Source organism: Phascolarctos cinereus, unplaced genomic scaffold (assembly GCF_003287225.1).
Source record: "Phascolarctos cinereus isolate Bilbo 61053 unplaced genomic scaffold, phaCin_HiC Scaffold_5;HRSCAF=322, whole genome shotgun sequence".
Classification (NCBI taxonomy): Eukaryota; Metazoa; Chordata; class Mammalia; order Diprotodontia; family Phascolarctidae; genus Phascolarctos; species Phascolarctos cinereus.
The window spans coordinates 335,035,332-335,055,872 of NW_027555958.1; the positions used below are offsets into that span (position 1 = coordinate 335,035,332).

The following is a 20,541-nucleotide window of genomic DNA, read 5'->3' on the forward strand; positions in this document are numbered from 1 at the left end:
CTGAGACAGCTAGGTGGTACAGTGGGCCTGGAGTCGGGGAAAACCTGAGTTTCACATCCAGCCTCAAATACATTTAGAGCTGCATTAACTTAAGGAAGTCATTTAACCTCTGTCTCAGTTTCCTCAACTGCAAAATGGAGATTATAATAGTACCTACGCCCATGTGCCTTATGAAGATCTAATGAAACATTTGTAAAAGGCTTAGCATATGTATAGCAGGTGCTTAAGAAATGGTAGATATTATTATCATTAAATTTTCCCTTATTCTGGACTATTAAGTACCAGTGTCAGTGATGTGCCCAGTAAGTCCTGCTAGTAATGTCATTTCAAATGCATATAACTTTCCCTTCATCTGAGCCGCAGCCTGTTCAGAGTAGTATAAAATTTTCTCCTGGGTCAGAAGAACTCAGGCCCTTGAAATCAGGATGCAAAGGCAAAGGGACACAGAGCATGTGCAGCGTACCATCCATAGAGGCACGCTCCGCCCTCCTCAGGGGGAGGGGGAAGAGGAAGGGAGGGGAAACGGAAGGGAAGGAGGTGGAGCCGGAGGTTGCACATCCGGAGAGGGAGGATCTGAGAACTCCAGACCCCAGAATGAGCAAACATGTGTTCTTAACGGGCCCCCCAGGTAAAGCCAGTTTCCCCGCCGTGCAGCAACCACAGTGGTCTAGGCCCCTTTCTAGATTCCCTTCCCATCTCTCCTGGTGCTCCTAAGTTCAGACAGCAGGCTCGAGCTGCTTGAAACGTGGAAAGGGAGTTAGGTTGTCGGCTCGCCCTCAGTCCTACCCGGGGGTGAATAGGACGGGCCCGCTGGGCACGCTTGGTTTAGATACGGATGCGCGCTCCCCACCTTCGCGTAGTTCCGTGCCCTAGCCTGCTCCATCGTGGCGTCCCCAGCCTCCCTGCCCCTGGCCGGCTTGGCAGCGGTGTGGGGGCTCCCCTCCCCGCCGGGGCTGCTGCTGCAGTGGCTCCAGGCTCCAGCTGCTCTGGATTCTCAGGGTCAAGAATCCAAACGGCGCCCCCCTCCCTAACCCGCCCCTGCGCGAGGTCAAGTTATTAATAGCGACGGTGATGAAAAGCAAAGCACTCCGAGTTGAGATTAAGGAAGCCCGGTCTCCAGGATTAGCTTCCTGGCTGGACTAGACCTCCTTATGTATCCTCCACTTCTGGCCCTTTTTGTGGGGGAGGGAGAAGTGATAAGCATAGATAATTAAACCATTAACATTTGTTGCTTTTCAATTAGTTCTCCGCTGGCAAGAGAGTGTGTGTGTAGTCGTAGTTAGAAAGCTGCGTTCAGCTACGTGGTCCAGGGGATAGAGCGCCAGACCTGGAATCAGGAAGACCTGAATTCACAATCAGCCAACCAAATTTCCTAGCTGGGTGTCTTGGGCAAGTCTCCCAGATCGCTGTCTGCCTCAGTTTCCTTATTTGTAAAATGAGGATCATAATAACAGGGTTGACGTGAGAATAAACTGTGATTATATTTGAAAAGCTCTCTGCAAACTTTAAAGCAATATAGAAATGCTAGCCATTATTAATACAGTCTCTAGCCTCTGTGATCTTGAGCAAGTCGCTTAATCTCTGACTGTTCTTGGCCACTAAGGCTAAATTGCAAGAAAGAAGCTGACTTACATGGAGAGAGAGAGAGAGAGAGACTTTCCTCACTGGGGAGTTAGTTCCCTCTATCGATATATAATCCCACAATGACAAGACGCTCATAGGACATGCTTGCATCAGTTTTCCTGGGAGCAGATACAGAAGCAAGAGTGATGGATCTTTGGGAATAGCAGAATGGAAAGGAAAGGGAATAAGCATTTATGTAGCACCTTATATGCCGACTACCTACAAGGTACTGTGCTAAGTAAGCAGATACCTCATTTGAGTGGTGTGGTTGCCAATCAAGGTTACAATCATGCTTGTGGTTTATATGGTCTAGGACTAGGTGATACAAAGGTGTGTGTATACATATATGTATATACACGTATAAAATATGATATATACATATGTATAAGATATACACAAATGTTTGTGTGCATGTGTAGTTGTTCAGTTGTATCTGACTCATTGTGACCCCACTGACTAGTCCATGGAGTTTTCTTGTAAAGGTGCTGGAGTGTTTTGTCATTTCCTTCTGTGTGTGTGTGTGTGTGTGTGTGTGTGTGTGTGTGTGTGTGTGTGATGGAGAGAGAGAGGGGAGAGGATAGGGATGGATGCATGGGGGATATAAGCTGTCTCCTCCTTTAGGGATGTGTGTTCCTTTAGTACAGAAAGACTGTTTTTGCTTTTTCTTTGTAAACCCGGCCTCCAGTATAGTGCTTGGCACATAGTAGGAGCTTAATAAATGCTTGTTGATCTATTGATTTTGAGCAAGAATACCTGGGTTGGAATCCTGGCTCAGCTGTGTGACTTCATGTCTCTTGAGCCTCAGTTTCTTTACCTCTGATAGGATCAGGATGGATTGAGTGAAGGGACTCTAAGGTCCCTATGATTTCAAGTAGTCTGATTACTATGAAGAAATTGTTTTCTTTGTTACTCATTTTGCCCAGTGGGCCTAAGAAATGAACACCGATTGACTAAAATGGTTTGATGTATTAGTGAGCTTTGTGTTGCTTCCTAATGGGTCATCTGATGCAGTTCCCAATTTTCTATGTAGTCTCATCCTGTGTTTCTTGTGTGTGTCTTTATGTAGATCTCCAAGAAGCATCCTCCCAAGGCATGAGATGGTTCTCTAGGTTTGTTTTTTTTTTAACCACCCCGAGTACCATTCAGGCTGTCTGTCTGTTATGATAGGTGTTCTTGCCTTAGGCCACTTATGAGGACATATGTCCTCACATGCTACAGGCCACTTCAAGCCACTGTTCCTCTTTCCATTGCTCAGCGGAAGTGCTGGATGTCTAGTATTTTTTCAGATAAAATCCTTTCTAACATAAATGATTATTTCCACTGTTTATTGATTACCCTTGTAGCAAAAGCTGAGTTTGAGGTTTAAAATTTAAAAAGAACCTAGGGGAAGACAAAAACATTTAAATACAAATTACAGGCAGTTCTCCAACTTTCAAATAGATTATATTCTAAAGTTTCATACCCATTTCCCCATAGACTTCATTTCAGTTCAGTGGACATTTATTAAGTAAGCACTTTTATATATGCAAAGGATTGTGTTAGGTTTTGGAGATACAAACATAAAAAATGATATTCCCTTCCTTCAGGGAGTTGTTCTGTTAGGTTCACTGTCCAGACTGGCCTTTAGATCTCTCTGACCAACCACTTAGTGGATCTGTTATGATAACAGTTGCTAGCATCACTAGCCAGAGTTAGGAATCATAAAATCAGAAGAGCTATGTTTTACCTGAGGGAAGACTTTTTTCTGTTTTTCTAGGTACAGTAAAACTTCAGAAGCACATGAACATAACAGTATGTTATCTTGTCCTGATGACATCCATTTGAGAAACATACTTTATAGTATAGTCATTTATATAGGAAAAATAAGGCACAGAGGTATTTAAGAATGATAATCCAAGTGATGCTTATTTAGAGTTAAAGCCAGAATTATAGCTTAGGTTTCTGACTCCTAAAATGGTGCTTTTACTAGATAATATTGTTTTCAAATTCTTTGAGGTACTTGAACTCTTGAATATCGGTTTCATGTTTTAGCAGCCTCAATCCTATAGGGATATTAGGGTGGAATCGGGCAGTTCCACCCTAATATAAAGGATATATAAAATTAAATGGTTCTGCCTTCATAAGTACTTTCAAGGAACCTTAAAGATTTTTTGAGGAATTTGGGCTAACCCTTATTTTTGCAGAATAGGTGGCCACCTCATTGATATTATTAGACATATGTAATATCAATTATAATTAAAATAAATCTATAAAATAAAAATAATAATAGCTTGCCATGTATAAAGTGTTTTAAAAATTCGCAGAGCACTGTCCTGTGAGTTAGGTAGATAGTGCAAAGAATATTATCCCAGTTTTACAGAGAAGGAAACTAACTCAGAGGTAAAAAATAATAGTAGTTGACATTTTTGAAGTATTGTGTAGATGACTGGAACAAGGTCACCCAGCTAAAAGTATAAGTTTTGAGATTAGAAATCGGGTGTCCTGACTCTTGATTCAGTATGCGCTTTGTAGCTCATGTCTTCTTAGCAGGCTTGGCCAGAATGATTGGAGTCACTCCATCAGGTCAAGTCTTGATGTCTCCAGAAAGCAAAATTTAAATGTTTCCAAGATGCTACATGACTCCTCGGTACTCATTGTTCGGCTAGCACAGCAGATGGTAATATAAACTAGCTTGTTACATTCCACACCCTGTAGGAATGGGCCAGAGGGCCAGAGGACATAGTATCCCTTGGATACCATGGGATTAGGGGGCTCAGAGGAAGGCATTGTAGTAGGGGGTTGGGGCTTGGCATCCTGAGTATACAAGACAAGGAGGAGCAGCGTGTAGAAGGAGAGACCTAGTTGAAAATTAATGCTTTTGAGAGACTTTGTCTCCTTTAGTTGGGAATTCAGTTTAATTCAACAAACAGTTACCTACCGAAGGCAAGGCATTGTGGTAGGCTTGCAGAGACAGAAATGGAGCACCCCTGTTTTCAAGGATCTCACTTTCAATTTCGGGATACAGCATGCATACAGATAAAGATGTCTCAGGCAACCAACTAGAGAGAGGGACACACACTCCACCATCCTTAGTCAGAAGGATAAAAGTTTTTCCTGTGTTGCTGGTCTTAAGTAACCAAAAAAATCCAAATTTTGGTTTGCATTGACTAAGGCAGGTGAGGCCACATGTGGCCTTGAAGCTGCAGGTTCCCCACCCCTGGACTAAGGCCTTTGGTCTAGGCTTCTTGGTTTTTCTCCCTAGATGGAAAAATGAGTCAACTCAAGTCTTCTGTCTGCCTAGAGAAAACAAAGGCTTGTTCCATAGGATGTAAATTGCTAAAAGAGAGTAACATCAAAGCCGCTTTTTGTTACCTAGAATTGGCAGTGAGACCATGTGCTGCCAAATTGGGCATGCTCCAGAATGTAAAAAGAAAACCCAGAAACAGCAGATTTTGATTCTTCTTGTTTCAACTTGAGATTGAAGTTTTCACACCTGGAGCAATCAGAATTAAAATAAAATTAATATTCATGGAGATGACTTTATACACTGTTGAGCATGATTGCCACTCTGGATCTTGCAAGCTGTGGTGCTGCTGGTTTTATTAATGGGTACTTATTTTTTCTTGTAGGGGTTGGAAAAACCACACTAATCCAGAAAGCCAGTGATGCTCTCAGATCACTGGGCGTGCCTGTTGATGGATTTTATACAGAAGAAGTCAGACAAGGAGGGAGAAGAATAGGATTTGATGTGGTCACGTTGTCTGGATTGAGGGGGCCTTTGTCTAGAGTTGGGTACTGATATTTAAATTGTGGGGGTTCTTCCTCTCTTACATGCTTTTTTTTTAAAAAAAAATTTGGAAGGTTTTCTGTTCTGATGAGATGGAAGCTTATTGCTCTGAGCAACTTCTAAAATCATATTCTGGGTGTCGTCATCAGATTGCATTTTCTTCTACATTCCTCCCTCTTATATATGGGTATAGTGTTTAAAGGGGGTAGGGCTTTGGGAGCTCAGTAAATGGAATCTGAATCTTTTGGTCCAGACCTTGGGCATTTTCCCAGAGAAAATGAAAACACAGAAATAGGTTTTGAAATCAGTTTAATTCTGCAAATATTTATTGAATACCTGCAGACATTGTGCTGTGTTGTGGGGAATATAAAGAAGAGAAAAACACTCCTGTCTTGGGAGAGTTGCCATATATATTATCCATGTAGATAATACACGTGTAATTCTAAGTAAAATGTGAAAATACAGGAAGAACTTCCAACAGAGTGCTGTTAGTTAAGGAGGGGAGAAATGAGGTCACTTTGGGCTGGGGAATCAGATTAAGCTCCATGCATTAAACAATCGTTAAAACACCTATGGTATGCCAGGCATTGTGCTAGGTTCTGAGGATAGCGATATAATTATGATAAAAATCCCTGCATTACAGGAACTTAGATTCTAATGGGGGAAAACTACCCTTATATAGGGGGAGGGAGAGAGGGGAGAAAACAAGCATTTATAAAGTACCTACTATGTGTCAGGCTAAGTGCTGTGTTAAGTGCTTTTACAAATATCTCATTTGATCCTTGAAACAACCTTGTGAGGTAAGTGCTATTATCCCCATTTTACAGTTGAGGAAACTGAGTCAAACAGAAGTTAAATGACTTGCCCAAGGTCACACATAGTAGGAGTCTGAGGCCAGATTTGAACTCGGGACTTCATGACTGACTCCAGGCCCAGCACTCTATCCACTGTGCTTCTAGCTGTCTCTAACATAAGCCTCTAGATACATATGGAATAGATAATGCACTGGACTTGGAAATAAGAAGAGCTGGGTTTAGAAATAGGAAGATGTGCTTTAGATATGCATTAGCTGTGTGACCCGGGACAAATCATTTAATGTCTCTAAACCTCAGTTTCCTCATCTGTTAAATGGGGTTAATAGTAGGACCTACCTCACAGGGTTGTGAGGATCAAATGAATTAATGTTTCTTGTGCTATGATGTAAGGTATTGTATTTTTATCTTTGTAGCTCCAGTGCCTAGATAGTGCCTGGTACATAATAGGAGCCTAATAAATGCTTGTTGAAAAATTGAAAAAGAAATACAAAATATGATGCCAGATTCAGTGGGGTGACGTATATAACCTCTCCAGGTCCCTCTGACATCTGGATTCAGTATTGGGCCTCCTGTCCAGTCTCTCAAAGCACTGTGTTCAGGAAAGTGGGTGGAATGCAGTCCTCACTGCGTTGTAAGGATGATTCAGCCCATGAGGGAGGGAAAGCCCCAGGGATGTAGCTGAAAATGGGACATTAACAGAGGAAACTGATATGATTTAGAGCAAACTGTTTTTTACATTTAGGTCAGAGCCTCCCGCTGGAAGACGTGAATACCGAGTGGGGCAGTATGTGGTGGACCTTCATTCTTTTGAGCAGTTAGCTCTCCCAGTGTTGAAAAATGTGAGTATTAACTGAAATCGTGTCTCCCCCAGTCTCTTTCCGTTGTCAGCAAGGGGAGGCCCGGCTGACCTTCTGACCACAGTAGTTTTTTTCTGATTCATGGAAGGCTAGTTTTACACCATATGGCATCTAGGCCAGCTGGCTGATTAGCAGTCAGGTACTATTATTAAATAAGCCCCTAGGACTTAATCACTAGAGTTCAAACAATTGTTTGTCTTCATTTATATGCAAATGAGCTATTTCTTTCCATTTTAAAACTATTTAGAGTTGTTGGTTTTAGAGCTGGAAGGGACCTTGGAGGCCCTCTACCCCTACGTTTTACAGCTGAGGAAACTGAGGTGCAGAGTGGTAAAGGAGCTTGTTTAAAGCCCCAAAGCTAGCAAATGGCACAGCCAGGATTTGAACTAAGATTTGAAAATAGAATTTCTTGACTCCCATCGCTCTGCCAAGTTGCTTCTTGCTGGAAAGGTAGGTTGAAGCCACATTGTAGAGGACATCAAATGCCTGACTATAGAATTTGTATTTTATTTCATAAACAATGGGGAGCCACTGAGGTTTTTTGAGCAGGGGACTTAGTCGGATGTGTGCATTGGAAAAGGTTTTTGTTGTTGTTGCTGTTGTTATTTGTGTCGGAGACAGTCAGGATAGGGAGGAATTGGACTACGGGAAAACAGTTAGGCCATTATGATAGTCCAAGGCAGAAACACTCAGGGTCTGAATTGAGATGGTACTGCATAGGAAAGGATGGATAGAAGATATAGAGTGGATGTAGTATTGACAAGCCTTGATAACTGATTTAATGTGAGGAGTGAGGGATAAGGAAGTGTTAGAAATGACTGAGCTTTTTGAGCCTTGGGTACATGAGAGAATAGTAGTACTCACAACAGAAACAAGGAAGTTGAGAAAGGCAGTTTTAGGGGAGAAAGACAAGATAGAAGATAAATTTTGGACATGTTGGAGTTTGGGTACCAGTGGGACATTCAGATGAAGCTAACTCTTTGAATAGTTGATGAACTATGAACTGTGGGATGACCAGTAACGATTGGAGCTGGATCTGTAGGTTTGGGAGCTGTCTCCATACTAGCACTCATTGATGTCATATGAGTGTCTGACAGCAAAGTTGGAGAGAGTATAGAGAAAGACAAGAGAGCCAAGGATAGCGCTTCAGAGAACGTTCACCTTTAGGAGATGTGAAGAGAATGATAAAATTGGTGATCGAGACGAATCGGTCGGACAAGAGGAAATTCAAAAAAGAATGATGTCATACAAGTTGATGCGAGAGGGAGGAAAGAGTGTCTCAATACCACCAAATCCGGCAGAGAAGAAGAAGAAGAATGGCCAATGGATTGGATGATAGTGGCCTTTGAGAACTGAGTTTCAGTAGAGTGGTTGAGCTAGACACCAGAAAAGGGCTTGAAGAGAGAGATTATGAGGAAGTGGTGGGAGGAAGTATAGACCATTTCTATAAGCTTAGCAATAAAAGAGAGTAGAAAGTATTTCAGTGTCAAAGGAAGGTTTTACATTGCTTTAGAAAATTTAGCCTCTGTGAACAAGTTATTCATTGAAATCATAAGTGCTCCACTCTGCTTGAGAAACTTTTATTTTTCTTTTTTTGCATTGTTGTAGGTATTGCCTTACATGGCCTTAAGGAAATTAATCCTTTGGGGAGTTCATTATCTTCTCTTATTGTTTAAATTTATATATTTCTTTATCCACTTTGTTACTGCATCTTCCCTAAAAAGAGAAATGCCATTTTTTACATTTTTTAAATGAAAGGGAATTAAATTTGAATTTTGTTTGAGAATTGAATTGGCTCACCTTGAGAAAGATAGATTTTGGAATCTTGAGAAGGGATGGGTATGAATTGCTAATTCATAAATACAAGTTGAATCTTAGCAGAAGAGTTACTGTCCAAGTATAATGTATGGATTCAACAGAAGCATGGTAAGACAGGGATGCATTTTCATAGCAGAAAGGCACTCACTTCATGCCTGAATGGTAAATCTAGAGCTTAGGAGTGACAAGGATTAAATTCATTTGTCAGGTTGTCCTTGAGCAGCCAGAGGCCTTCCCTCATCTCTCTCTCTCTCTCTCTCTCTCTCTCTCTCTCTCTCTCTCTCTCTCTCTCTCTCTCTCACACACTCTCTCTCTCTCTCTCTCTCTCTCTCTCTGTCTCTCTCTCTCTCTCTCTCTCTCTCTCTCTCTCTCTCTCTCTCTCTCTCTGTCACACACACACACACACACACACACACACACACACACCCCCATGATAGGGTCAGAAATTCAAAACAAAAACAAATAAATGTGATACAGTGGAAAGAGTACTTTTTGTAGTCAGAGATCTTCAGTTTGAATCCTAGTGCAGTTGTTTTATTGATTGTATGACCCTAAGCAAGTCACTGTATCTCCAGGTTTCATTTTCCTCATCTATGCGTTTTGGACTAATGATATCCAAGGGAACTTGGAATTCTAAATCTATGATTCTGTGAGCCCGAAATTTCAAGTTAAGACTGAGACTTGTTGACCAATCGCACGTATGTCCCTGGAGCAGTAGAGAAGCAAATTGATTTTTGTTTACCTTGCTTCAGGTGCATGCACACTGTATAGCCTGATAGAAAGGTGGCCTTGTAAATTTTTTATATTGATCTGTAAGATTGCATAGGAAGTCATTTTCCAATTTGAGTAAAGAGCTTGAATCATTTAGGAAATAATTCAAAAGTCCTCCTATCTACTTCTATCTTGATTATCGAACACAGCCTCTTACAACTTTAGGGCAATATAGGCTTCAGGTTTAAAAGCCTTAACTCTTTGCTTTCTGGCTTGTATAACTTTCGAATCATTTGTTTTCCATCTGCTCTTAAGTAGGAGGAAGTGTATTTTTTGGGGGGACTGTAGGAAAAGATGGGGAAGCAAGTTGAAACCCTGAGAAATCTGATTTGAGGAGAGGCTGTGTAAACTGGGCTATGACATGTTAGGTAGAATCTTGCTGCAGTGGTATTCAGCATTAAAGATTCCTCAATAACTCAGACTTATCATACCAAGACCCACTGTCACACAATGAAAGTCTTGGACTCTAGTTTTCCACAGAATTTTGGGGGCAGAGTTGGGGGCAAAGGGGAAGGAGATTATTTCTTCTGTTGCAGGTGAAAGTTCTCTCTTAATCCATTGATATGGAAAAAGTAGAGAGTGGGTCACATTGGAAAATCTCATATATCACATCAGATTTCAGAAAACAGCATTTCTGATGATATTAAACCTTTCAATACAATCATTATAAAATAAACATTTGAGATTTGAAATTTAATAATTTCCAAATATATGTCTTATTATCCATTAACATAGGGAGGTAAGTGTAGATTTTGCTTTTTCTGAGAGTCAGTTTGATTAATGGAAAGGGAACGAAAGTCAGAAGTCTGTTTTTAGTCGTGTTTGAGTCATGTCCAACTCTTTGTGACTCCATATGGGGTTTTCTTGGCAAAGATGCTGGAGTGGTTGCCGATTTCCTTCTCCATCTCATTTTACAGATGAGGAAACTGAGACAAATGGGGTTAAATGACTTCCCCAGGGTCATACAACTAGTAAATGCCTAGGGTTGGATTTGAACTCAGGGAGATGAATCTTCTGACTCCAGGCCTGACACTCTATTCACAGCACCACCTAGTTGCCCCAAAGTCAGAAAACGAGTTAAGTTCCGAGATTATAAGAGGCATACTAACCTCAGGTATCATGGTAATGTGATGACTGGCCTGAAAAGGCAATGGATCATAAAGTGGGTTAATAATGATAATAATTTATGTAGGCAATAGTTAAGAGTATTGGACTTAGTAAGTATTGAATTCAAATTCTATTACAGACATAGCTGTGCAACCCTTGGCAAGTCACTAACCTCTCAGCCTCAGTTTTCTCATCTGTAAAATGGGAAGAATAATAATACTCCCACCTCCCCCAGTTGTGAGGATCAAATGAAATGACATATGTGCAATGTCTTGCAAACCTTAAAATTCTATATAAATATTGCCTAGTAGTATGTCAATGTATGATAGTATTCTGAAAGTCATAGAATATTTGCTTGTAGGTCTGTGGAAGGGAAACAATGTAAAATTAACAAAATAGAAAAAAAAAGGAGGACTAATGAAACTCAATATACAGTTTAAACAATTAGAAAAGCCACAAATAAACCCAAAATAATCACAAAAGATAGAATCACACATCTAGATTGGAAAGGACATCAGGGGTCGTCTAGTACAGCTCCCTCATTTTACATAGGTGGAAATCGAAGTCCAGGGAGGTTAGGTGATTTATTCAAAGTCACACAAGGCAGTATCAGAGGCGGGGTTTGAACCCAAGTCTTCTGTCCAAACCACACTGCCGAAAGAGATTCTCAAAAATTATTTAAGAAATGAACAGATTGGGGCAAAGGGGGCTGGAGGGGAGGTGGAGAAATACTGTAGAATTGGTAAACAAAGCTAGAATCTGTTTCTTTGAAAAGAGTAACCAAATCAAGAAAACTTTACTAATCTAATCTAAAGGAAGAGGGAGGAAAATCAGGTCGCCAGAATAAAAAAATGAACAAGGTGAAAGTAATAGCAGACAAGAGATATCAGAACCTCCTATATACAAGTATTACTTTTTATCCTAGACCTGTGGTTTCACTGGTAGAAGTTCTTTGTAAGGAAACTCCTGAGTCTTGAGACCATTTCCTGGGCCTGGGTCTCTAGCCTATTGTCATACTTCTGTGTGTTAGTTACATGCCAACAACCCTGAGAAATTAAAAGAAATGGAACTATAGCCCATAAAGTATCAAATGAACGGAACATGAAATAGGTACTCTCTAAATGAGGGATGGGAAACCTGGGGCCTCAAGGCCACATGGGGCCTTCTGGGTTTTGAGGTACAGCCCTTTGAATCTGAACTTCACATAACAGATCCCCTTAATAAAATGATTTATTGGGGGGTGGCAGCTAGGTGGTGCAGTGGATAGAGCACTGGCCCTGAAGTCAGGAGGACCTGAGTTCAAATCTGGCCTTAGACACATAATACTTACTAGCTATGTGACTGTGTGTAAGTCACTTAACCCCAATTGGAAAGACAGAAAGACAGAAAGAAAGAAAGAAAAAAAACGAAAGAAAGAAAAGGATTTGTTCTGTGAAGTTTGGACCAGTCAAAGGGCTGCACTTAAGGATCTAGAGGGCCCCATGTTGCCTCATGGCCACAGGTTCCCCATCCCTGCTCTAAACAATTCAGTTTCAGAAAAGTGAAATTGAATTAATTTTAAAGGAACTATCAAAACAGGAAGGTGTGGATGGAAACTCTTGTGCAGGCAAAATTCACCATATTTACAGGTGAATTCTACCAAACATTTAAGGAGCAATTAATATCAGTACTACATAAACTATTCTCAAAAATTGAGAAAGAACATATTCTACCAGACTTCTTGTATGAGGCAAATCGAGTACTAATACTTGAGCCAGGAAAGGATAAATCAAGTACAGAAAACTGTACACTCTGGATTGCTAATGAATGTTCAGAAATTTTAAACATAATATTAGCATAATGGCAACAGCAAGATTAAAAAAAAATTATTCACTATGATCAAGCTGCATTTGTTCCAGGGATGCAAGAATAGTTCAACACCAGGGGAACAGTGTAATTAACCATAAATAAGAAAAGACATCATTCTAGATTGAGACCACTTAGTAACATACTACAGCATTTTGAAATTCACATCAGTCTATTTTGATCCGAACAAGGTTTGCCAGAAAACAAACAAACAAAAACCCATTTATTTTTGAGAGTAGAAACTGCTGTTGACTTTGAAATAGATTCTACCAAAGGATTGAGAAACATTATGGGGACTGGGGGAGAAAGTGGAAAAGGACTCTTGTGCAGAGAAATTTATTTTCTTAATACTTGACCCAGCAACAATGCTTATTTTTTTTCTAGACCATTGGGCTTGAGACACATTTTAGAGAAATCGGCTTCCAGTGGGGACATACCTCTCTGAAAGGGAGAAGGGTCTTATGTCGTTCTTTAGAAGTGATATCACAGGGAATAAAGCTGTGGCCTTGGAGTCAGGAGGACCTGAGTTCAAATGCGGCCTCAGACACTTGACACTTACTAGCTATGTGACCCTGGGCAAGTCACTTAACCCTGATTGCCTCACCAAAAAATAAACAAATGAACAAAAACAAAACAATTGATAGTAAAGGGAGTATTACTTTTCCTTCTTTCCTTAGCTCATCCTTTAATCAGTGCATTATGAGAATAGACATTGGAAGCAAAAACTGCCGCTTTCTGTTAGTAGAACCTCTTTGTTAGTAGAAAAAAAAAGACAATGACACTTCACTGCTCTCTTCTAGGCTGAACCATAACTATGGTGAGTTGGTTTGGGATTTTCCCCAGGTTACTGACGTCTCTAGGTGTTTGAGGGAGAGGGTGTTTTCTCCCTAAAGAGGTCCTCCTACCTATATGTCTACTGTTTTTCCTATCCCTTATGGTCCTCTGTGAGCCATCTGATGTGACCATCCTTTCTACCCCAGGGCCATTTGCCATGGCACCCCTTGCCTAGGTCCTCCAACTTCTGTGGACCTTTATAGCTTTCAGGGGTATACAGATCCATAACGATAGACCATAATTTTGTGGATTGAGAGACATAATTTCTGGGTAATTTAATCATTTTATTAATAATGCCAGCATTTTAATAAAAAGATGGTCATTTGGCTATCTCTGTCTTTGACCAAAGATGATCATGGTGGTAGACTCATGACTTTTTCTATGGCTCATGGTCTATTGGAAGAGGGATGTTCCTGAGGGTGGCAATCAACTCTGATTGGTTAACAGTTAATGAGAGAATGAATATTAGAGTGAGGGGCTGCATCTACTTTGATTATTTCATTTACTTTTAAGGGAGTCCCAGCTTGGCCAATCTATTCAAAGAATTTACCCCTATCTAAACCTGTGTAGAGCACAAGATCTGCCTCACCTGGGTGGGATCTGGGTAGAGAGTAGAAGATTAGCTCTACCTTCAGAGACTGAGGTCTTGAAATGAGGATTAAAAAAAAGAGGGGAAAATCTGAATCTCCTCAAATCATTCGTTACTAATAATCATTTCTGTCACTTTAAGGGTCTTGGCTAGACTCTTTCTGAGGGTCAGGACGCTTCCTGTTTTCCCATATCACTCTTTCTCTGGGAACCCCCAAATGAATGTGTCCCAGTCAGGTACAAAGAATTCTTAGTTTTGACTCCTATTCAAGGTCATTCTTTAGGACCATTATTATAAGTGATACGGTTAAAATGAGATCTTTCTGATACTGTATTTCTAATTCCTGAAACATCATTAGAGATTCATTCTTTTCCTAAAGGCTTCTGTGTGCCTCTTGATATGCAAATACCCCTAAGAAGAGTAATCCTATGATTTTTTTTTCATTCATTTATAGATTACTGTGAATAAATTTTTTTTCATATCCTTTCCTTAAGTAGGTGTTTTGAGTTTTGCATTGGTTAGGAGCAGCAGAATGCTAGGCAAAATTTGGGGGTAGGCAGTCCAAGAAGAGGGGAAAACAATTTAGAAAGAGAAGTTATGGACACACTTCATCTGGTTCACTATTTGGTCTAGAGTGGGCACAATTTAAGATCAGAGAAGAGGATAGTCAGCTTTCCCCTGAAAAGATGAAAAAGAAAATTTCTTGTTAACGTCTGCTGGAATTGGAATGTTTGCAAACAGATAGCAAGAATTTCTCATCAGCATTATCTATTTGTAAATACCTTTTTATGATCTTCTTTAGTCTCCAAAATTCCACAAACTTATGAACTTATGAAACAAATGAACTAAAAATGTTCTTGAAGGAAATTTGTTTTATTCTTAAGTCTGATAACTGCAATTAAAAAAATAATTGAACCTGTGCTTTCTTTGTTTCTCCCACTGAGAAAAGTCATTCCACCAAAGTATGTTGGCCCTTGCTTTGTGACTTTTGCTTTTAGAGAGAAGCCTCAGGTATTGAGGGGTTAAAATAACTTGTCCAGTGGCACATAGCCATTACGTGTGAGACACAGGACTCGAACTAGTTTTGAGCCCCACACTTACCTTTTCTACCCTAACCATTTTACATTAAAGAATAAAACAGACATATGACCCAATTATCCAAAGTTTGAAAATTTATCAAAACATTTCTCAAATCAAAGGATTTTTTTTCTCTTTTCAGCAATTATCCCTTAACACTTACATGATAAAACTTCAGACAGAGATACAGCAGGAATTAGAGGGCAGGTCTTTTCTGCCTCTTTGCAAAAAAAGTACACTCAATTAGTACTATTAGCTAGCATTTGGATAGTTCTTTGAGGTTTGCATTGTCATTTAGTCATTTTTCAGTTGTGTCTATACTGTGACTCCATTTAGGATTTTCTTGGCAAAGATGCTGGAGTGGTTTGCAATTTCCTTCTCCAGCTCATTTTATGGATGAGGAAACTGAGGCAAACAGGGTTAAGTGACTTGCCCAGGACTACATGGCTGGTAAGTGTCTGAGGCCAGATTTGAACTCAAGTTTTCCTTGCTTCAGGACTGGAACTCTAAACTGCACCACCTAGCAGCCCAAAGTTTACAAATATTATCTGATCCTCTCAACAACATTGGAAGGCAGGTGCTTTTATTATCCCTATTTTACAGATAGGAAATTGAGGCAAACAGTTTAAGTGACTTGCTTATGGCTAGTGTTTGAGGCCAGATTTGAGGTTAAGTATTCCTGACTCCCAAGTCCAGGGTTCCATCCATTGTTGCCATCTAAGCATCCCAAATGTGGAAGAGGTTCTGTAGCCCCGGAAGGACTAATTTGCCTCTTTGCAAATAGGTACTTTTCTGAAAATGGATTGTAACGTACACTTACATAAAAATAAATTCACATGTGTATTTTCAGTATTGAATAGGCTGAGACCCTAGGTACCTTAATCATAGAGTAATTGGAGACAAGGTAATAGAATTGTTATACCTTATTGGATTTTCTTGGTCATGATGTATTAGCCACTCTATAATTTTTAAAAATGTGTTTTAAAAGTTATTCAGATCATTAGATTGAAAAATAGTTTCTTAATAGAGAGTTAAGGCTCTGACTGCTCATTATTAGAGAGAGGCAGCTTGGCACTGTGGAGAGAAAAGCAATGGATTCAGAATCAGAGGCCCTGCTTTTAAATCCTAACTCTAACATGTACAACCCATTTCAATGAGCAAATATCTGCTTTTTCTCCCTCTCATCTTATCTCTCTCTTGTTGGGAGCAGGAAGAGGAACACTCCCCTCATAACAAAAATGCACAGGCAAGCAAAAATTCCTGGATTGGCTTGGTTCCAAAAAATCCTAATTCTATACTCAAGGGACCATTCTGTGGCAGATAGCTTTTCCCTAGCCTGCTTAGATTGGTGGTTTGTAGAGAAGGATTGTAGCAGGGCTGGAGAAAGCATAGTGCAGCGGGAAGATCATTGGAGAACTTGGAGGCACAAGACTTGAGTCCTTCTTGGCTTGGATACAACTCCCAGTGTGGCCTTGAGCAAGTCACTTGGCTTTTTCTGGGCCGTAGCTCATTATTTATCAAATAATGGACTAGGATTGGACTAGGTGACTTCTGAAGACCCTTTCAGCTCTTAATCTCTCTGTTTCTCTGTCTCCATTTTTCTGTCTCTCTGTTTCTCTGTCCCATTTCTCTTTTCTCACTCTCTTTCCCTCTCCCTCCTGCTCCTTCTCCCTCTTTTTCTTCTTCTAACTTTCCACTTCTCTCTGTATTCCTCTCCCTCCCTCTCTCTCTTCCTCTGCCCCTCCATCTTCTCCTGTGTCTCCCTCTCTTCCTCTCCCTCTTTATCTGCTCCATCTTTTCTTTCTCTTCGTTATTCTCTTTCCTCCTCTTTCCCTCTGTCCTCCTGTCTCCTCCTCTCCTTCCCTTTTTCCTTTTCCCTCCCTACCTATATACCTTCCTATAATCTGATCCCCTCCCCTGCCTCTACATAACCCTGCCTTGTCCCTGAAAAAGGTAAGCACAGAAACCAATTAGTATGTTTGCTGTTAAAAAAAATATTAACAATGATGATGAAAAAAACAAAGTAAGCTATTATTAATACAGAGGGTGAGGCAAGAGTCACTGTACAGCTGAAGAGAAACGTAAGAATATATTCTTGGACTTTGAAGATTTAAAGCTGGAAAGGATCTTACAGAGCTTGTGGACCAACTGCCTCATTTGACAGACAAAGAAACAAGCCTAGAGAAGTTAAATGACTTTTCCAAGGTCACATAGACCATGAATGACTGACATAGCTAGGATTCAAATTCAGATTCTGTAGTTCTCAGTCTAGGATTCTTTTATCCAGACATATCTATACATATTTCATTTATCTATTTATTTATTTATTTTGCAGTCAAAGACAAAGTTTATTAAAGATCCACCATATTAGCCAGACTCTTAAGGAATCTTAAGTATTTGTATCGCTTAATGCAAGTGGGCCAGATTTTAAGAATCGAGCTAGACTCATTGGCTAGACTCTTAAAGAATCTGAGAACAGACATGTCTATATATATTTTACAAAAAGACTTATTTTAATTTTCTTTATATTCATCAAGTGTACAAAGGAATAGTGACTTTTACTTTACCTTTAGTATTTGTTAACTTTTATTTAGTGCCTACAGTATACTATATGCTATAGAGACAGGAAAGACAGACATACTCTAGGTCCTGGATCTGGTGATTAATAGCTGTGTGACCCCGGTTTGATGGGACCCTTAGTGTCCTCATCTGAAAGTGGGATACTTGTGCAACCTACCTGACAAGATCAGATGATATAATCAGGTATGTCCCTTAGTCAGCAAGCGTTTATTAAGTGTGTGTTACTTGCCAGGCATAGTGCTAAGTACCATGTGAAAACATAGGCCTTGCCCTCAGAGAGCTCCCATTCTAATTGGAGAGATGGCATACAGACAACTGTGTGCATACAAGATATATCCCGAGTAGGCTGGAGGTAGTCTCAGAGGAAGACACTAGCAGTGAGGAGGACTGAAAAGGCTCTTGTGTAGAAGGTGGGGTCTGAGCTGAGTTCTTGACTGAAGTTCTTATAGGAAGGATCAAAATCAAAGGTGAGGGGTAAAAGGTGAAACTCTCTTCTCCTATGACTCAAGGGAAGGGAGTGGGAGAAGGGAGTGACCAGGGTTGTAAAGAGGAGTTTCAAGACTCCTTAATGATCAAAACCTCCAGAATATGCCAAGATATTTTTAGCTGTTCTAACTTTCCCTTAACCTCCATGAAGGAGGATTCAGAGGGGCAGATGGCAGTAAGTAAGCCTCAAGGCACCAAAAAAGCAACTGCAGTTTTCCCCAATTCCCTAGTGCTGAGGGAATTACCACAATTGAGCATACACTTCCGGCTAAGGCATCCGTCCTTGTCCTCTATGCTGTGAAAGGTGTACCCAGGTCCATGGCCTTGAACCGACCCAGTGGACTGAGAGCCTGAGATCTTCAGGCCAAGTGCAGGACAGCCTTGTAACTGTCTACCTGAAAAGTACCTCCAAGCCCTGTTGCTTGGTGAGGGACCCTAACTGCAGAGCAAGAAAGGAGGGGAGGGGGGAGACTTACATACAAAGGAAGTAACTCATTTGATCCTTACAGGCATCCTGTATGAGATACTATTATGATCCCCATTTTATAGGTGACAAAACTGAGGGCAGAGTGGCTAAATGACTTACCCAATGTTGTACTGCCCAGTAAGGGTCTGAGGCAAAATTTGAACTCAGGTCTACCTGATTCCAAGTCCAGTGCTCTATCTGAGATGCCACTTAGCTCCCTCTTTGGAGTAATCTAAAAGTGAGATGGGGAGCCATGGGAAGGTAGTGTGTTTTTTCTGACTGGAAGTCTTCAAGCAGAGGCTGGATAACCACTTGTCAGATGTTGTAGAGGACATTCTTTCTTAAGAATGGATGGGACCAGATGAGACTACTGAGGTCTCTTCCAATTCTGAAACTCTGTGATTGTTTGGTATTACTCTAATTAATCCTTCCATGATTCAAGAGAGACTCATCTCACTAAATACTGCTCTATAGTAAATAGTCCTCAGATCATAAAGCCTGGGTGAGGCTTTCAAGGCCATCTTGTCCAACCCCCTAATTTTACAGATAGGAACACTGAGGCCCAAGGAGTTTAAATCATTTATACCTAGTTACGTAGATAGTACATTTCACAGGTAGGACTTGAACCCTGGTCCCACGATCTGGTTGAGTCAGTCCTCTTTCCACTCTATCATATATATAGTGCGATTCCATTGAATCACCTTTCAGTAGAAAATGCTATTTCTCTTAGGGTCAATAATCTAAATTCCTCATCTGCAAGGTTTCTGTGGCCCCTGGATAAGTACAATTCCTATTTTTTTGCAAGGTGTGAAGGCTTAAGGAAGTGATATTTTCAAAGTGAGCATTTCCATTTGGTTGGAAAATGGAATTTTCACATGTGTCCAAATGTCTCTCTTCCCAGCAGTGTTTGAATAATGTAGGCGTGATCTAATTTGGGTGAAGATCCTTGAGACTTGCAGGAAGAGTTATTGGTTTTTGTTCTTTTTTACTTTAAATATATATATATATATATATATATATATATATATATATATATATATATATATATATATATATATATATATATGTATATGTGATTTCCCCCCCTCCCTTTCAGAGTGTTACATACCTTCTGAATTGGCTGCTTTCAAAACTGTCACTTTGACATGCCAAAATAGAGTTCTATTTGGCTTCAAATAGTGGTATAGGAAATTCACAGGGCTCCATAATTATTCATAGAATCTTGAGATGGAGGCAGCAAAATGCACCCAACATATCCTTGATAAGAGTCATGCCGATTAGACTGGCTTGCACCCAGAAAGATAAAGCTTGCTGGGGAGGTGGATGTCTTTTGTGTGTGTCTGGAGGACAAGTGGCTGCTGGCTTCAGTTCCATTTTCCTCCCCATCAGTATCAGTCTTCATTCTAAAGAAAAGGCCTGTGCTAATTGGTGACATGCCCTGAGAAGGGAGCTGTTGTACGGAAAGGATGGCTTCCCTTTTCGGGGTCCTGTATCTTACTTTCCAGGGCCACTTTTGCTTCCCCTGTGATGACAGAGATAGATTTAAACATTCAAAAAGATGAACTGTCTCAGAACTTTTTGCTTTTGCCGACATCTTTATAACAGATGGATGGGTGGTTGGATGGATGGATGGATGCATAGATGGATGGATGGATGGATGGATGGATGGATGGATGATGATAGATAGAGATAGATAGATAGATAGATAGATAGATACATAGATAGATAAATGGATGGATGGATAGATAGATAGATAGATAGGTAGATATACAGACAGACAGACAGATGGATAATTATAGCATGATTTTTTTTGTGGTCGGGTGCTTGCATCTTTTGCCTCAATTCTTACTTAGCTTATGACTACTGAATGAGTATCGTCTCAGACAAACTGAAATCTGAGAGAGACC

The 20,541-nt window shown here is 40.3% G+C and overlaps 1 protein-coding gene across 1 annotated transcript in view; it reads left to right on the forward strand.

Moving 5' to 3' along the window:
- The first annotated feature begins 516 nt into the window (after positions 1-516).
- The window catches only part of NTPCR (nucleoside-triphosphatase, cancer-related), a 36,406-nt gene continuing 16,381 nt past the window's right edge, over positions 517-20,541 (forward strand). Inside the window, exons 1-3 of the mRNA XM_021000489.2 lie at positions 517-628; positions 5,232-5,394; positions 6,947-7,043. Coding sequence (XP_020856148.1) covers positions 595-628; positions 5,232-5,394; positions 6,947-7,043 — 294 coding nt within the window. The 5' untranslated portion in view covers positions 517-594. The remainder of the gene's footprint in view (positions 629-5,231; positions 5,395-6,946; positions 7,044-20,541) is intronic.